This window comes from Epinephelus fuscoguttatus, linkage group LG10, assembly GCF_011397635.1.
Source record: "Epinephelus fuscoguttatus linkage group LG10, E.fuscoguttatus.final_Chr_v1".
Taxonomy (NCBI): domain Eukaryota; kingdom Metazoa; phylum Chordata; class Actinopteri; order Perciformes; family Serranidae; genus Epinephelus; species Epinephelus fuscoguttatus.
The window spans coordinates 19,002,168-19,020,167 of record NC_064761.1 but is presented as its reverse complement, the minus strand read 5'-3'; the positions used below and the strand labels follow the sequence as shown (position 1 = coordinate 19,020,167).

At 40.2% G+C, this 18,000-nt stretch overlaps 1 protein-coding gene across 2 annotated transcripts in view; it reads left to right on the top strand.

Annotated features, from left to right (window-relative positions):
• LOC125895590 (E3 ubiquitin-protein ligase rnf213-alpha-like) overlaps positions 1 to 18,000 on the top strand; it is a 73,671-nt gene that overhangs the window by 46,780 nt on the left and 8,891 nt on the right. For both annotated transcript variants that reach the window (XM_049587541.1, XM_049587542.1), the window contains exons 29-54: positions 1,373 to 1,503; positions 1,749 to 1,844; positions 1,961 to 2,082; positions 2,276 to 2,389; positions 2,529 to 2,578; positions 3,332 to 3,482; positions 3,640 to 3,775; positions 4,056 to 4,241; positions 5,426 to 5,550; positions 5,683 to 5,843; positions 6,454 to 6,657; positions 7,044 to 7,231; positions 8,223 to 8,343; positions 8,608 to 8,708; positions 8,829 to 9,008; positions 9,393 to 9,538; positions 9,793 to 9,895; positions 10,150 to 10,264; positions 11,256 to 11,463; positions 11,553 to 11,743; positions 11,886 to 12,008; positions 15,325 to 15,435; positions 16,864 to 17,106; positions 17,358 to 17,445; positions 17,700 to 17,734; positions 17,851 to 17,954. In XM_049587541.1, coding sequence (XP_049443498.1) covers positions 1,373 to 1,503; positions 1,749 to 1,844; positions 1,961 to 2,082; positions 2,276 to 2,389; positions 2,529 to 2,578; positions 3,332 to 3,482; positions 3,640 to 3,775; positions 4,056 to 4,241; positions 5,426 to 5,550; positions 5,683 to 5,843; positions 6,454 to 6,657; positions 7,044 to 7,231; positions 8,223 to 8,343; positions 8,608 to 8,708; positions 8,829 to 9,008; positions 9,393 to 9,538; positions 9,793 to 9,895; positions 10,150 to 10,264; positions 11,256 to 11,463; positions 11,553 to 11,743; positions 11,886 to 12,008; positions 15,325 to 15,435; positions 16,864 to 17,106; positions 17,358 to 17,445; positions 17,700 to 17,734; positions 17,851 to 17,954 — 3,533 coding nt within the window. The remainder of the gene's footprint in view (positions 1 to 1,372; positions 1,504 to 1,748; positions 1,845 to 1,960; positions 2,083 to 2,275; positions 2,390 to 2,528; positions 2,579 to 3,331; positions 3,483 to 3,639; positions 3,776 to 4,055; positions 4,242 to 5,425; positions 5,551 to 5,682; positions 5,844 to 6,453; positions 6,658 to 7,043; positions 7,232 to 8,222; positions 8,344 to 8,607; positions 8,709 to 8,828; positions 9,009 to 9,392; positions 9,539 to 9,792; positions 9,896 to 10,149; positions 10,265 to 11,255; positions 11,464 to 11,552; positions 11,744 to 11,885; positions 12,009 to 15,324; positions 15,436 to 16,863; positions 17,107 to 17,357; positions 17,446 to 17,699; positions 17,735 to 17,850; positions 17,955 to 18,000) is intronic.

Below are 18,000 nucleotides of genomic sequence, written 5' to 3'. Positions count from 1 at the left end.
ATCAAAACTATGAATGAACACATGTGGAGTTATGTACTTAACAAAAAAAGGTGAAATAACTGAAAACATGTTTTATATTCTAGTTTCTTCAAAATAGCCACCCTTTGCTCTGATTACTGCTTTGCACACTCTTGGCATTCTCTCCATGAGCTTCAAGAGGTAGTCACCTGAAATGGTTTTCCAACAGTCTTGAAGGAGTTCCCAGAGGTGTTTAGCACTTGTTGGCCCCTTTGCTTTCACTCTGCGGTCCAGCTCACCCCAAACCATCTCCATTGGGTTCAGGTCCGGTGACTGTGGAGGCCAGGTCATCTGCCGCAGCACTCCATCACTCTCCTTCTTGGTCAAATAGCCCTTACACAGCCTGGAGGTGTGTTTGGGGTCATTGTCCTGTTGAAAAATAAATGATTGTCCAACTAAACGCAAACCGGATGGGATGGCATGTCGCTGCAGGATGCTGTGGTAGCCATGCTGGTTCAGTGTGCCTTCAATTTTGAATAAATCCCCAACAGTGTCACCAGCAAAACACCCCCACACCATCACACCTCCTCCTCCATGCTTCACAGTGGGAACCAGGCATGTGGAATCCATCCGTTCACCTTTTCTGCGTCTCACAAAGACACGGCGGTTGGAACCAAAGATCTCAAATTTGGACTCATCAGGCCAAAGCACAGATTTCCACTGGTCTAATGTCCATTCCTTGTGTTTCTTGGTCCAAACAAATCTCTTCTGCTTGTTACCTCTCCTTAGCAGTGGTTTCCTAGCAGCTATTTGACCATGAAGGCCTGATTCGCGCAGTCTCCTCTTAACAGTTGTTCTAGAGATGGGTCTGCTGCTAGAACTCTGTGTGGCATTCATCTGGTCTCTGATCTGAGCTGCTGTTAACTTGCGATTTCTGAGGCTGGTGACTCGGATGAACTTATCCTCAGAAGCAGAGGTGACTTGCCATCTTGCCATAATATGAATTTTAACAGTTGTCCAATAGGGCTGTTGGCTGTGTATTAACCTGACTTCTGCACAACACAACTGATGGTCCCAACCCCATTGATAAAGCAAGAAATTCCACTAATTAACCCTGATAAGGCACACCTGTGAAGTGGAAACCATTTCAGGTGACTACCTCTTGAAGCTCATGGAGAGAATGCCAAGAGTGTGCAAAGCAGTAATCAGAGCAAAGGGTGGCTATTTTGAAGAAACTAGAATATAAAATATGTTTTCAGTTATTTCACCTTTTTTTGTTAAGTACATAACTCCACATGTGTTCAACAAACTTTTGGCCTGTACTGTATGTGGGAGGCCTTTTCTGTTAGCAGTGGAAAATGAAAAATGAATTACTTGACATTTTGTAATTCTCAGTTCTTTTGGCTGTTTTAAGGTCACAACATTTTCCAGGCTGCTGACTGCAGCAGACACTCAACAACTGCAGAATGTGATAAAGCTTGATGATATCAAGCTACTATCTCTGCAGCAGTTTGACACGGAGTATTCGTTCCTCAAGAAAATCAGGTGCGTAAATATAGTATAAACAGCATGTCACATCTGCTGATATGCTAATTTCTAGCTAATTCCTTTTCCACACGTCCTTGTGCCTGTTTTTTTTTTGGGTGGGAGGGGGGGGATTTGTCATAGGACAATTATAAAACTGATAATATTGTGCATTTACCGAGAAAATACAATATATGGGCCTCCATACAACTGTCAAGTGGTCACTGTCTATTCAAATGTAATTCATGTCTGTGTCTTGGTATTAGGGAATTCCTTGGCTCAACACCTGCAAACAAAGTGCTGATCATCCAAACAGACCATGATGAAGACTCCCACAGGAGGAACATTCTTTCCTCAGCCAAGTGAGTGTGAAGACCACATTATCTTACTTTATTTTACATCTCTAACGTTATTGCAAAAGATCACATTTGTTGTCTTTTTTATTCTTTAACTAATACTTAATGCATTGATTTCTCAGGTATTCATGCATCAACGAAATAAATAAGTGGGCCACTACTGATGACACAAAGACATTTGTGTACTTTATCACCAAACTTCCTCGAATCGAGGGTGGGACCTCCTTTGTTGGGTTTCAAGGAGGTTAGTCCTGCTGTCACCCATGTATCAACACAAGTAGTAAAATTGGCAAAATGGTCACAAAATCAAATCAATCAAATAAATAGAAAGAACAGACAATTTAACTAACAAGTAAAACGTACATATTGTGTTTTCATTAATCTGACTTTTAAAAAAATAATAATAATTATTATTATTATTATTTATTTATTTTCAGGTCTGTGGAGGTCTGTTCACATTGATGATCTGAGAAGATCAAAAGAGTTTGTGTCTGATGTTCACTCCTTGAAAAAACGACGCATCAGTGAACTTTTTAAAGATCCACCAGAGGGTAATTCATCATCAGTCATTTTATATATGTATATTAAGTCTATGAAAATATTCCACCTGAGGGAAATTTATCAAAAATCATTTTGACATATATTTTAAGTGAGACAATAAATTCACCTCTAATTTTCTTTATGTCTAAGCCATGGAAACAGAGGACCACAATGGTGTGCCACAAAATGATGACTCCACTGTAAGTGTAATTTATCACCTTTATTTATAAACCTGGAAGAACAAGATAATGCTGATGCTGAGTCAGGCCGCATGACCAAAATTCAGTTAATGATTGTATTTTCTCCATGGTCATGTACTAACCAACTTGAGCAGTTTAACATTTGCTGCCGATTTAGGAAGGGTAGGAAGGGGCCCTTACCTTCCCTCATTTTATGGCCATGGCTCATTTTTTTTAAGTTGTGGATTGCTGCATGGTGGCTGGAGTGATCCCATTGCAAGATGGTCTCTAGTTTTCCCCTGCTTTCATCTATTTGTGCAGTATTTTTTAACTGGTGACACAGGACATACCCAGCATAACAAGTAATTTAAGAGAGCTAGGTCTGTAAAGTCTATATCAAACACTTGATATAGAATATATTATACAGTTTAGATGAGATCAGTGATGTAATCTGGTACCAGTCGGGAAGGGCTTTGAGAGTTGTAATAAAGATCTCAAGCTGAACTCTTCTAGAAGTAATTGTCAGGAGGTATACTGAGATGAAAAATGGGAAGAATCCATCCACAGCTTAGACTGTTCTATGGTTTGGCATAAAATTCATGGTTTCACCATGATTTCACAGTTTTTACCATAGTATGACAAAAGTGTGCCATCATCACCAGGGCTTTTGAACTTTGCTGGAGGATTTACTTCCAGGATTTTTATTTTTGTCAAAGTTTTTTTCAAATGCTGGGCTGCCATTGTTCATTGTTTATTTTTTTAATATTTTTGCAGGTTTTGGGAGATTTGTTTGATATAACTGATCTGATAAGGAGCTGTGTGCAGAGTGCAGTGAGCATGCTCAGAGATGCGGCAGACGGTGGAGAACTCAGCACTAACAGAGTTGAGAACCTGCTCACACTTCTGGATGAAGATCAGACACCAGGTTAAAAATTAAGTTTCATTCTGGGTCATATTTTGATAACAGGCCATTGTTATATACGCCTACTCCATGTGCAGTGAAAATTTATAAGGTCAAGATGTTTTTCAAAATTTGCCTTACTGAAGCAAAAGAGCTTTTCTAAATTCATTTTGTTTTTAAGGTCTGTTTGCAAACATTGTGAGGAAGCGGCTCCACTCACTGTTAGAGAACTATGAGGCTGACACCCCCAATCCAAAGGGCTGGGTTCTCAAGGAGGCATCCAATATCAGCGCTCTTCAAGAGGGGGGAACGTTCCTGTAGGTCCCTCGCAGTTACCTAATCTATCTATCTATCTATCTATCTATCCATCCATCCATCCATCCATCCATCTATCATCTATCTATCTATCTATCTATCTATCTATCTATCTATCTATCGATCTATCTATCCAATCTTCAGCTGTCATTTATTCATCATTTATTGCAAACTTCAGCGAAACAAGATATTCAGCTATTTATCACTGTCACTTTATCACTTTTTTAAATCCATATGCAAATGTCAGACTGAATTTAAGACAGTCATCAATATTTCTCACAGACACACACTGTGGAGGAAAATCCAAGCAGTTGTTACTCCACTTCTAGCCAACTTGGTGTCAGTCATTGATCGAGATTGCAATTTGGACCTTCTGCTGAATGAGTGCGATGACATCAGGAACCTATGGCTTGAGATATTTGGGAGCAAGGAGATGCTCCATGTACCTTACATAAGGGTGGAAAGCAAGTGAGTATCTCTTGGTTGTATGATCACGGTATCTGTTCAGCACAAATGATTTGATCTTTGGTCTGAATGTTGAAAATACTATTGACAATATACCACTGATGTTGTTTAGTCTGTTTTTTAACTAGTTTTTTAATGCCTCTGTCCTATTCCCATGAACGCAATATTTCAAGAAATCCTTGAGGGAATTTCTTCAAATTTGGCACAAACATGCGCTTGAAGTGATCAAAACTCGGTGGTCAGTGACCAAGGTCATTCTAACTTGTGTCTCATTCTTGTGAATGTGAAATCTTAAGAATACCCTGAGGGAATTTCTTCAACTTTGGCACAAATGTCCACTTTGACTGAAAGATAAACTGATAAGAAGTTGGCGGTCAAAGGTCAAAGTCACTGTGATCCCATTTGTCGCATTTCTCAAGAACACTGTTAGGGAATTTCTTTAAATTTAGCAAGAATGTTCACTTGGACTCAAGAATGAACTGATTAAAATCTGGTGGTCAAAGGCCAAGGTCACTCTAACCTTGTCTGTCTCGTTCTAGCGAACATGATATCTTAAGCATACCCCAAGGGATTTTTTTTTAACTTTGGCACAAACGTCTACTTGGACTCAAAGATAAACTGATTGGAATTTGGTCAAAAGATGAAGGTCACTGTGACCTTGCGTTTGTCTCATACTTGTGAACATGATATCTCAAGAAGGCCTTGATGGAATTTCTTCAAAGTGGCACAAACATCCACCTGGACTCAAGAATGAACTGATTAGAATTTGGTGGTCAAAGGTCAAGGTCACTTTGACCACAAAAAACATGTTTATGGTCAAGTTTTGCTCAAATGTCTAATAGGATAAGCACAAGCAAACACAACTTAACTTTTCCCAGAGGCATACGACCCCAAAGCTATATATATATATATATATATATATATATTATTTTTTTTGTTTTGTTTTGTTTTGCTTTGTTTTTTGTTTTTTTAAGAAAAATAATTGTAAAAAAAAAAAAAATCCAGTTTTGCCATCTGCTGGTTTTGTATGGTTTGCTTTCTGACTCAAGAAAATATGCAAGTAAATTCAAGTGAATTACAGCACCAGCTAGAAGTTATTTTTTGTATTTTGTCTAAAAAATGAATAATGTGATTCCTCTGTCTGGCAAAAATGCATTCATAATATTTACTGCCTGCTTCTCTTTCAGCTCTGGTGTCTTAATGGTACAAAGCCATAGCACAGGTGGCCACACCATGCGCTGCGTCATGCCCTTCAGCTGGTGGATCAAAGACTTCCTGGATGGGCTCATGATGCAGACATCCAGACATGAAAGTAAATATCTTCCTGTATAAATAACATATCCAAAAACCTTTTGTCCTTAATTTGTCCTGTACATTTAACATGCTTTGTAACTGACGGATTAAACCCCAACTTATTAGTGAAATTCTTAACTGTTCTTTGCAGCTCATTCACCTCGTCAATTCCAGGAGGTGTTCTTGAACACTCCACTTGGCAGTTACATTGCTAATAGTGTGAATAAAAAAATGAAGAAAGAATTCTTCCAGCGCTACCTGCAGGATTTTGTTTCCATGACGATGAAAGTGGCATCAGATGAAGAATTGAAGGTGAGGGTAAACAAAGTGTGTGTGTATTGTATACGTTGCATTACAGCAATCAGATATTATGCTCATTAATGCTGTGGGGTTTTTTTGTTAATTACAAACCATTCATTTTTAATGCAAGTTTCTTTTCCCCCTACTACAGCCTTCCTTGTGGCTCTGGTAAATTTCATTTGTGCTACATTTACGCCTGCTTTTCTGAAGCAGAGTATTGTCCCTTGCAAGCATTTGTACAAATGACACTCAAACTGCAATTCTAACCTGGTGCTTTTTGATAAGTAATAGGCAGATTTGGCCCTCTGTGGGCTAGATGTAAACTAATAATGAAGTTCTAAACAGGCAAAACCACCAGTAATTACAACTGTGGTTAAATGCTGCACATGGCTAGAAGAAGGCAGAAAAATTTTAACTCATGGAACATAAATAAGCATTAGCGATGTACTTACATTTTCCTTTTTCTAATTTTGTAATACTTGGGTTATCAAAGAAATTGATTTGACAAACCTTGAAAATGCTTCAGTCAAACTTACCATTAACTGACTAACTGACTCATTAAGGCTGCTGTAGTTAAAAACAAATACTGTGTGATTGATCTACTTGTGCATTTCCTCCTCAGCTCTTGTGTCAGGCCCTGACCAGCTGTGTGGATGAAGTACGGACACGGAGAAGAGATGAAAATGAGCTGTCTCTCTCTGACATCCACATCGCCTACCATTTCTACCAGAGCCGTCTTCAGAACCTCTCACGGATGATATCTCTACATCCGGAGGTTGTTTCTCCTTTGCAAAGAAAGCAGCTCAATAGAGATTGTCCAGAGATGGTAAACACATTTCCTGAGGAGACTTATCAGACTGCAAAAATAAAACAAATATATATCCATCCTACAAACCTTTAGGCCTGTGATGTTTATATTTTCTTTAATTTGTCATTGAGTAATTTCAATGCACATGCATGGATCATGCTACAACTGATCACAGACATCAGACCAGAACCTTCAGTAAAGGCTTTTTCCAAAAAAAAAAAAAAAAAAAATCAAAAATTAAAATAATGAAATAAATGCTAGGATTGAAGTGTGGCTTTGAAGAGAGCTTAGTTGAGTTTCATTTTCAGTTAAATTTAAAGTACTCAGGTTTTTGTGGGTAAAGTATTCCTTCAAATTTTGCAAAAACTACTGAATCACTTCCGAACTGTTTCGCTGTCCTGTAGGTTTTGGATGTCCATGCAGCCATGGCATGTGTTGAATGCCTGGAGCGTCCTACTTTAGATACGGATGCGCTCTGCCAGCAGTGGCTGAAGCAGGTGAAGAGGCTGCAAGCCTCTTTGGATTTGATTGGCTCTCAACACAACACCAAACAATATGGAGAGCGATGCAAAGAAAGACTCCCTGGTGTCAGGTAAGATGCTGCTCTGTACAGGATTGGGAGTAAAATACTAGATGATGTGTGTGCATGTGTTTTGTCTGGATGCTCTGGTGTCCTCCCACAGTCTGGTCACAAACATGTTACCTGACTTAGTTTTAAATTGCTCATAAGTGTGAGTGTGCTTAGATGGTTGTGTATTTGACATGGTAAGAAAATGTCAGAGTCAAAGTAAATAGCACAGATGTATTAATAAATAAATAAAGCCTCATTCAACTTATTGCAATGCCCCAAAACTGTATTCACAACTACTGTTATTAAAATAACTACTGGAGGGAGCGGGTCAGAGAGTAAAGCAGTGATCTAGATCCTCAAATGAGATTAAAGTAATCATTCAATCTTACTGAGGGCTTATTGATTGCTTCTACAACTTGTCTATCAAACATCTCTCAGCAAAAACCTTAAAAATGATTTTAACTCAAGCAGCAGAGCAAGGTTACCCACAGAGTTTAACACGCAGATCAAGTGTGAGGCAGACCGTAACAGTGTGAATTGAAGATGTGAAGATACATGCGCTCAATGGCAAGTCCCAACAGAAGAGGTATTGAATTCGTAAGACAGCAGCAATGGGGCAGGGAAAAAGCGCAGCCAGGCAGGTACAGGTACAGGATATAGGTTTCAGAATCTTGAAAGCAAAAGCAAGAGTGACAATCTGGCAGGGAATGAGCGGAAATCAGCTGGTTATATACTGCAGGACAAGTGGAAACAAGCGAGCAGACAATTAAGAGAGTGGGACAGGTGGGACACAGTCTGAGGGCATCTGGGGACGTAAGAAGTTAAAATTTGGGCAAGAAACAAGGAGGCAGAATGAGAAAATCAGGACTGAGGAAGTCTTTGTGACTTTTATTTAAACCATCCTCTGGAGCTTACCTTGCACAGATGTAACATTTCTTGCCTTGGATTGTGGTTATTCTGCGTATATTTCCACAACAAACTAACTGTGATTATTGTCTGTAATATTTCATAGCAATGGCTGGAAGCGCATCCACATCCTCTCATTGTTTGTGGAACACATGCTTCTGGGTCTCCAGAATGACGAGAATCAGCTCAGAACACTCGTCCTGAATCACATTCAGACCTTAAGCAGGGTGAGTTGATTTTTAATGAGCAATGTATTCGACAAAATAGCCACAAGCAGTGCGACTTGAATCCTGATTCAGGTTGGGATGGTGTGCAAAACAAAAATAAAAACAGTTTGAACATTAAATATGTTGTTTCTGTACTGTATTTAATTGATTATAGGTCAAAAAGATTTTTATATGATGGAGGTCCTTTTTTAACTCATCTACCCTGAGGAGAATTTTGGTGTCTCATGGTTTATTTATGGCCAATATTTTTCACCTATTTCTAAGGTTCTGGAGGGAAATGCGGATGTAAAATCAATGAAGGCTTTTCAAGCTGTAATTAAAGTACTGAGGTCCTCTAAGCAGGGGGCAAGTGATCAGATTTTCAGGTAAGAGTTTGATCATTTGACAGTTCAGTAATTTTGAATAAAATAGTGATGAATGCTCTTTGGCTGCACTTCAGTCACACTAATTGGTGTTGGTTTCATTTTTTATTTATTTTATTTTAGGTTTGGATTTCAGTGTGCAGTGTGCATGAGGGAGCCTCAGGACCCTGTAGGGCTGCCATGCCATCACATCTTCTGCTCAACATGCATCAGGGAAAGCATTGATGCAGGACAGAGCTCCTGTCCCAGGTGCAGGCAGCAGTTACCAGATAACTTTCAGCCAAACGTCTCTGAGGATATCAGGTAATTTTTTTTTTAAATATTTCATATATCATTCCAAAGGTATAACTCACTCTTTTCAGGATTAGTTACAGAATAGCCATTGCAGAGCTTGTAGGGTTCAACTGTTAACAGGATATAAGCTATTAACTTGATTGTAGGCCTTCAGTCACAGCACCACTGTTGTTAAGTGCACAGGAGCCTGTTTTTGCACCCTGCGGTGCTTAGCACCCCTGTCTAATGAGCTGCTCATCATAAAAGAAATGTGTGCATACATATATCCTGTGTATATATATTTGGGGAATCAGTTGGCTATGCTTTGTAACATTTGGATATTTTCTAATAAACACTAATGAAATGCCATTGCTTTTTATTTTTTATTTTTATGTATGATTATTATGACCGCAGGATATCTATCGGGAAAATTGCAGAATTCCGGCGGCGCTGCAATGGTTTCTTCATTGATTTGCTCTCCACTGTGTGCTTCAAGGACAACACGCCACCAGCCAGAGATGTCATCAACCATCTGCTGTCCTACCTGATGGTTGAGACAGGTACTGCTTACTGAAGAGCCCCTTATCAAAGAATGAAATAACAAAATCGGTTTTGTCTCAATGAACCTCGATTTGCCTGAAAATTGCATGTGACAGCTTTAGCCATTATATTCAAAAACGTCTATTACTGGGGACCTTCAATACAGTTTTATTTTACATATATGCAGGTTGTTTTTTAGACAATGATAATAATTTATCTTTTTTCATTTCATTGGTTATTACTAATATTTACTCTAAATTTTCTCTTAAACCAGAACAAAAACAGATGTACACCAAAGATCTGTCGCCTTTTGACGAGTCCCCAGATAAAAACCCAGTCGTGCGATCTGTGATCCTCAAGCTGCTGCTGAAGTTCAGGTTGGTAAACTTAACATGTCACTGTAATGTTAAAATTCAACAAATGAATTTAAATAATCATAGATCAGTAGAGCTACATACAGATGTAAATGGTGGCTCTGTCAGCAACACTGCAGAGGAGCTGGACAACATTACTTCTTTAATCACATGAAAGGACTTGAAAAAATATCTGAACAGATTAGAGCTCCTCTTTTTCAGCTTACAAAGCTTTTCTCAGCTGTACCAAGTGTATAACAAACCTAACTGTTTTTCAGCTTTGATAAAGTCCAGGAATATTTGCAGCAGCATTTGTCATCTGTTGAAGAAAGCAGATTTGTGGATGAGGGGGACAAAGCAGAGCTTTACGCTTTGTACATCAACTGTTTGGAGGTAAAACATCTTTTAAACAAAACTATTACAGTACTGTTTTATTATGTTTAATAGAGGAGAAATCAACAAATGAAAGATGGAAGTGAAGATTTCGAAACATTCAGTTCTCACATAAAAAATAACTGAGGGGAACTTTTTAAAACATTTTACAATTTATGAAGCAGCATTGAAACTGTGTTGCTGTGAGAGTCTACACTTAGTATGAGCTCCCAAAACCAAATTATTTCTCCAGCAGAACAATGCACATCCCATTTATTTCTATTAGGTCTTTACAGGGCATCTGAGTGTAGGACTCAAACTCTATTTGTGTGGTGATAAAAATGAATAGTGAGGCTAAGATGTTGTGATTTCTGTCATTTTTGACTTTTGAACATAATTTGTGTTGGGTAAAGTGCAGGTTTGGGTGTAATGTAAGGACAGTGTAAGCCTACAGGAGGTGTTTTATGTTGGCTCATTATACAAAACAAGACAGTTACAGGATACCCGCCAGCAGAGGGCAGCAATGAGCTTCAATCATAGGCCATTTTTTCTATATTGTTGCACAGGTGTAGTGGAAATGTAAGTCTGGACTTCTTACATGTTTGTTTATTTCTTTTGATTCATTTAAGGAACAAATTCATTTATATATTGATTTATCTCCTCATGGGCTGTAGTATTACATGTTAGAAGGTCATATTTGGGATTTACACAGTCGCGTGGTAGAGGGTATACAAGGTAACCTACCTATCTCCCTGGCAGTACACCCACCCAATCAACTACCTCTACACAACTAGATTTAAATATGTAAAAAAAAATATGCAAAAGTTTTGATGGCAGATATGAAAGAGAAAACTTTGACATTATCAGGGGGGTAGATACTGCTAGATACTTGCTCGAGAGCCAGATTTGGACCATGTTTGCCTAGCACTGTCCTACAGTGCGGTACCACAAACTGCTGTTTCAGTGTCTGAAGTGAGGTAACTGATGCTACTTCAACATCTTGTCTTTGTAGGATTCCATGTGGGAGAAAATGCCTCAGGAGGGCAACAGGCATGAACTACTGAAGCCATTTTACAATGGTGAAACACAGTTCTTGCGCTTCTTTGTGGCTGAAGTCACTGCTGATTCAGCAGCAGTGTCTATTCAACATCTGCAGCACATTGCACGATTGCGTCTGTCCCTCACCATGGCTGCCCACCTCATCAGTGACAGACTGTCCGGTAAGAGATATATTCACAACTGCTCTGACAGCTTGCATTGGTTAGCAGTAAAATGAAATAAGAGTCTATGCACTGCGCTGCCGTTACAGATAACAGTGTCCCAGATGGAGCAGAAGATTTCCTGAACATGGTGATTAAGCTCTGTGAGGACAGTGGGAACGATTGGTACCGCGTTTACCTGATCCGTAAGCTCAGTGAATGGCAGGGTGTCGAGTTCGTCCAGACGCTGGTGAAACAACCAGAGTTCAGCTGGCTTTTCCCTACAGAGATCCTCCAGCAGGTACACCACCATTCATGAGCAAATCTACTACAACAAATCCTGAATCAGGGAGCCACCAGAACATCTATAAATAACACCTCAATTTGGCTATATTACATTAATATTGTTTTTGCTCCTCTAACTCCACTCATGGTGTGAACAGAATGAAGACGGAGGCCAGATGGACCAGTATCTTGTGTATGGAGAGGAATACAAGGCGGTGAGGGATGCAGTTGCCAAGGCAGTTGTGGACGGTGATGTTGAGCAGATAGAAGATGTCTGTGAGGTATTTGAATTCAATTTACTCTCTAATTTGCTGCCATAAGTAGACTAAATGTTCCATGTGGTCTCTTCCAAACTATCTATATGGGTAGTTCATGTATAAGGTCTTTTCAGTTATTCAGTAAATGTAATGCACGGTATGTCAGTGACTTTTAATCTTTAGCCTTTTTACCAGAAATCATTTACTTTACATCACAGATGATCATTTTCATCAATCAAACAATGCTGCTGTGTGTTAGGATTCTACTTTATTTAGTCTTTACCATTGTAGACATGGCTTCCATTAAAGCCACTACAAGGAACTTTTAACTGGATATGCAAAAGTCTCTCGTTTCTGGTGATGTCTGTGCGTGACCTACAACAGCAAATGAGACCATCGGTGTGAAGATAAGCTATTTCTATATAGTGTATATCCATACCTTTAGGAAACTGTCTCTGGGTCCGCCCCAGGTTGCTTCCAGGATGAAACGATTTACGGTACTCAGACGGCACACGTCATCTTACCTAGCTGCTTACATTTATAGTGACTCTTATAAATAGTCGCTATTCCTCCTCCTCGACCCGACGTCCGCAGGGAGTTAAAATAGCAGCAATCATCGGGTAAAAGTTCTGTGAAAGCACTGGACTCAACAACAGTCTCAGCCACGTCTCAGTCACACAGAGAAAATCCAATCCTCGGGAAGTCAGGAAATCATTCAAGATAAACGTTTTGTTCGTTAGCAATCTAGCATTTACCAGCCCAATCCTGGCAGGAGCCGGCGGGTCAGCTGTCTAGGGAGCCACACACAGAGGCTGCAGGTTGCGCAGATTCACCCCGCGCCAGCGGGGACGAGGAGAGCAAGGGCCGCGGGGCTGGAACACCTCATCCGGGCCGACGACAGGTACCAGCCAGGCGTCGACAGGGTCCAGCCAGTGCCGAGAAATAAAGAGGCGAGGCACCGCTCCATACTCAGTCCAAAAAGCCGTGGAAGTGCTCGCCAAACAGCCTTTCATCCTTACCAGCTGACCGCTGCGTTTACCCCGGCGGCAGTGGCGCTTACGCTGGAGAGGTAGAGCTGGGGTGCGGCAGAGCTGAGCTGGGATCCCGATAGGAGTGGGGGCAAAGTTTTCCCATCTTGTTGTTTCATTCATCCCCAAAACAAACACATGCGCGAGCCAGGTAAGCGTCTTTACGACAATACGCGCTAGAGCTCATGGGAAACGCAGGCTTCATTCCGGCAAAACACTACCACTTTTGTCCACAGGGTTGCCAAAATCAACTCAAAATGAAAGTTCCTTGTAGGGGCTTTAATTTCTGTTTTGTATGAAATTGCACTAGCAGCGTCTTGGTTTTTTAAGTGGGTCAAGGTTAGGGTTACCACCGATAGTTTTAGTATTGCTGTGAGGAAATCTGCTCTGAAAATGCATTACCATGCAATGATGATGCAATGTTGACCAAAAATAAGTTGAGTGACTCAACATTCACTGCGATGGACTGCACAAATCAGATTTTCACACAGTACTGTATAGAATGGAAGTCAATGACTGCCTGGTAGAGGAAATACAGTGGTGGAAAAAAGTTTTCGGACACCCTTAAAATTTTACACAATCTCAAATATTATCATGAAATATTTGTGGAAAAAACTTTTTTGTGTTTCAAAAGGTGTGGCTGCATTAGACAGATACAAACAAATACAAAATATATTTTTTGTTTATTGTTTGCAAGAAAAACTAATAAAACTAAATTCTAGACAGTTTCAATATGTCAGTTCTCAACATTGTCAGTATCAAAGTCAACAAATAACAGAGAATGTGTTCAAAACTGAACAAAAAATAAATAAACCATCACATCATCAAATTAATATTTAGTAGTCCTGCCACTGGCACGTAGTAGAGCTCTAATCCTGGCTGGCATGTTCCCCACGAGCCTTTCACGCTGTTGAGGGGTAATCTTGTCCCATTCTTCTTGAATTACTGCTTTTAATTCTTCTAAATTCTTTGGTTTATGCTTTGAAACAGATCTTTTGATAATCCACCACAGATTTTCAATGGGGCTCATGTCCGGGGATTGAGCTGGCCACTCTAAGACCTGGATACTGTGCTCCTGCAGCCAAGTTCTACTGGCCTTGGATGTGTGGCAAGGGGCATTATCTTGTTGAAACATCCAGTTTTTACCTCGACGGAACAGTGCACGCGCAGAAGGGAGCATGTGGGTTTCGAGAATGGTACAATACTTGGTAGAGTTCAGTGTGCCATCACAGACAGTGAGATGACCAACACCAGCAGCACTCATGCATCCCCAAACCATGATAATGCCTCCACCATGCTTGACAGTAGGTACTGTACATGCTGGACATAATGCTTCGCCTGGCCTTCTGCGTACCCTCACATTAGTAGGAGGAAGATAAAGCTGGAAACTGGACTCATCTGACCATAAAATCTTCTTCCAGTTCCTGGCTTCTTGTGTGCCTGGGCCCAACAACGCCGGGCTAACCTCTGTCTCTCATTGATCAGGAGCTTCTTGATAGCCTTGTAGGACCTTAAGCCATGATCTAAAAGTCGGCCACGTACAGTGCGGGTGGAACACTGGACACCAGTTTGGTTTGACCACTGCTGCTGAAGCTCCTGTGATGTCATTCGGCGGTTTTGCCTGTACATGCGGATCAGGATGCGGCCATTTCTTGCTGAAGAAACCCTTGGACGCCCAGATCTTGGTTTGTCTTCCAAGCTGTTGGTTCGTCTGTATTTCTGCAAAGTATATCCAACTGCTGAAGGACTGCATCTGCACTTCCTGGCTATCTGGCAGCAGCTGTACCCTTCCTGGCTGAGAATCTTTATCTTCAGGCGTGTTTCCTGAATTAGGTTCCTTGTTTTAGCCATTTTTGTGTCTGAAGAACTTTCAAATGTGCTGGCTTTATGTAGACATGAAGCTTGGCAACAAAAATTGTGTCTTTTAATAAAAAGAACGACCTTCATCACTGGTACCAAAATGACCCAATACTCAAAATTTCTTATGTATTTTTATGGAACCAATCAATTTTAAGTTTTTTATGGCTTTTTTAGGATTTATTTAGTATTTTGACAGTGACTGTACTAAAAGAAATTGCACTTGAAGACCTAAGAGTGATTCTTAATGCAATATTTCACAAATGCATGGGGTGTCCGAAAACTTTGTTCCACCACTGTATATATTTAAAGGTCTAAAATTATGCAGTTAAAGAGCTATAACTCTTGTTCCTTGAGATCTGTTTCATTATTATATTTGATACTAGGACCAATTCTAGTCAGTCTGAATATCAGCTGCTCACAAATTAATCTGTGTTTGTTTTCCATTGATTTAGAGATGCACCGCACCACCAAGGAATCGAACAATGTTCATCCTCCTGGCACTTTTCCGAGAGGTTACCACTCTGTACAGATCTGCAAATACAGGTCTCCATCCAACCCCTGAGGTACCAACCCCCAAACGCTGATGCTGTGCTGTAGTGTTAGTGTGTGTAAAATAATCCAAGGACTAGTCCATACCCATTGAGTACAGCATACTATACCATGACTTAGTCATATCAAAAATTAGAAAAAAAACATCAACATTGGGCCACAGGGGGAGCCACAGCGATCAGTCGCATTTTAGCCATTTTTAAGCATTTTTCTGTTGTTATAGCGCCACCCAGTTGCCAATTAGAGTTAAATTTCTCCAGTCACCTTGGGGCGTCCTGTTCTACATATCTACCAAGTTTAGTAAAAATCAATATGGCAGTTAGGCCTAGATAAGAAATTAGCTCTCTAGCACCCCCATTTTGTTTGATGGGGTCAATAATGGAGGGATCCCCTCAGATTATGTGTGGTCATATGCCTACAAAGTTGCGTGGTGATCGGTGAAACCCTTGAGATGTTATACACCTTTATGTGATGAGCCACGCCCTCCGCAATATTCATTGCCTTATAGAAGCTCAGTTTTAGTAAGTTTTCCAACTTTTGCCAAGAGGGAACTTTAGATATTGGTCCCTAGATTATGTTCACCCAGTTTCATGCAGATCGGTCAAACTTCCTAGGAAGAGATCGATTTGAAGTGTTTTTCAAAAAATTCAAAATGGCAGAAAAACTATATGACCGGAAGTTATGGGTTCTGACGCAAATTTGTTCCTCATGAGGAGAGGCATCTCTGTGCAAAGTTTCATGTCTCTATGACATACGGGGCATGAGATATGCCCATTCAAAGTTTGCAATTTCAATCTGTTGTTGTAGCGTCCCCTTTGGCCAATTGATTTAATATTGCTTCATTTGCATCCTCCCATGACCCTCTACCACTGTGCCAAATTTCACATGGATTGACCAAGTCAGTGAGGAGAAAAACGTGGAACAGACACACACACACACACACACAGACACACCCACAGACACTCAGAGTTTTCGTCATTATATAGTAAGATTGTATGTTGAGTGAAAATGCTTCCATATTGATGCACCTCAGTGAGCAGTGCATAACGCTAACAAATCCCTTTAGCTTTGCACAAGAAAGATGAACACATTCTGCAGGTCATCTATCAAAAATTTGTAGACAGAGTCAAAGAGAAAGGAAACATTTGCCCTTCTTCAGGCAGCAGCGCCTCTAGTGGGAAGCCAGTGAGGGATAGTGCTTTGTGGCTGCAATAAGGCCTTCCATTTGTCAGTACATGCACACACATCCAACCCACTGATTTAAAATAAAATGAGTCACTTGCATACTGCAGAGCTTCAGTGTCCACTTACTTATTACACAAAGATGGAAATGTCACCACCCTAGTGCAACCTTAAGATAATATCTCATCGTCATGTTGTAGAATGGTGCTTTAAAGATCTTGCTCATTGCCACTGTATAACACCTTACATTTTCCCTGCAGCGATGTCAAGCATTTGGAGATCTCATCCAGGGCTCAACGTACCTACATCAAAGAGAAGTAAGGGATTTTGCCTCAGCCCTGGTTCACAACAGGTTGGGAGCCTTGTCCATAAACCCTGATCATACCATCCTGGACCACACTATCACTGAGCTGACCATCCATCTGGCAGCTGTGCTGCTCACTGGGAATCACCACCTCCTGATGCCACTCAAGCAACTTGGTCTGTTTCCTGAAAACATGCAGGTAAGCATGTGTCATATTTGCCTTTCTTGATCATTGCAGCTCTCCTTCGTGTCAGATGACAGAGGGCTATCAATTTTACAGCCTTAAGGTGCCTCACGTTAGTGTTGGGAGTGTTTTCAAACTTAAGTGGATGGGCATTTTTTTTCCAAGACAGATTATTATAACAGAACAGTTGTATGAAAAATGATTTTTTTTTTCTTCATGTTACCTTCATGCTAATTTTTACATTTTCATTTGATTTTGTCTATCAGATGGCATTTATACCCACAATGCCTGATGACATGTTAGCTGTTGCTCAGGCAGCCATACAACAAAACTATGGGAACCTCACTTGGTATGGTAAGAATGATCCATTCATATATAAACCACAATTTTAAATTATACTTTCTTGCAGCCTGGGTTTCTGGGATAGTTTCTCAAATATAGCAGATGTCTGAAAGTCCTCAGATAAATTGCATTGCTCTGGGTTAGCATTATCACAGTGAATGCTAAAGGAGTTGCATAAATCCACCCACTGTTTCTAAATTTCATTCATTTTCTGTCTCAGTAAACCAGGTTATATAGAATTATTATGTTTTTATATGTTTTCACAGTATGTCCAAATAATCATCCGTGCTTTGTTGATGAGGTAAGCTATTTTTACATAGCTGTACTTTATTTATTTGCGCAGTGATTAATGACACGATGTGCTAAAAACATACAGTGGATGAAAAAAATGATCTGATCTACTATGTTCCGCTGCAGTGTGGCCTGCCCATGCAGAGAGGCAAATGTTTGGAGTGTGGTGAGCAGGTTGGAGGGGTAAATCATTTCGCCGTTCTTGGATTCAGACCAATTCAGCTGCAGCAGTAAGTGGTCAAGCCACAGTCATGCATTCATGTTAAAACTGAATTT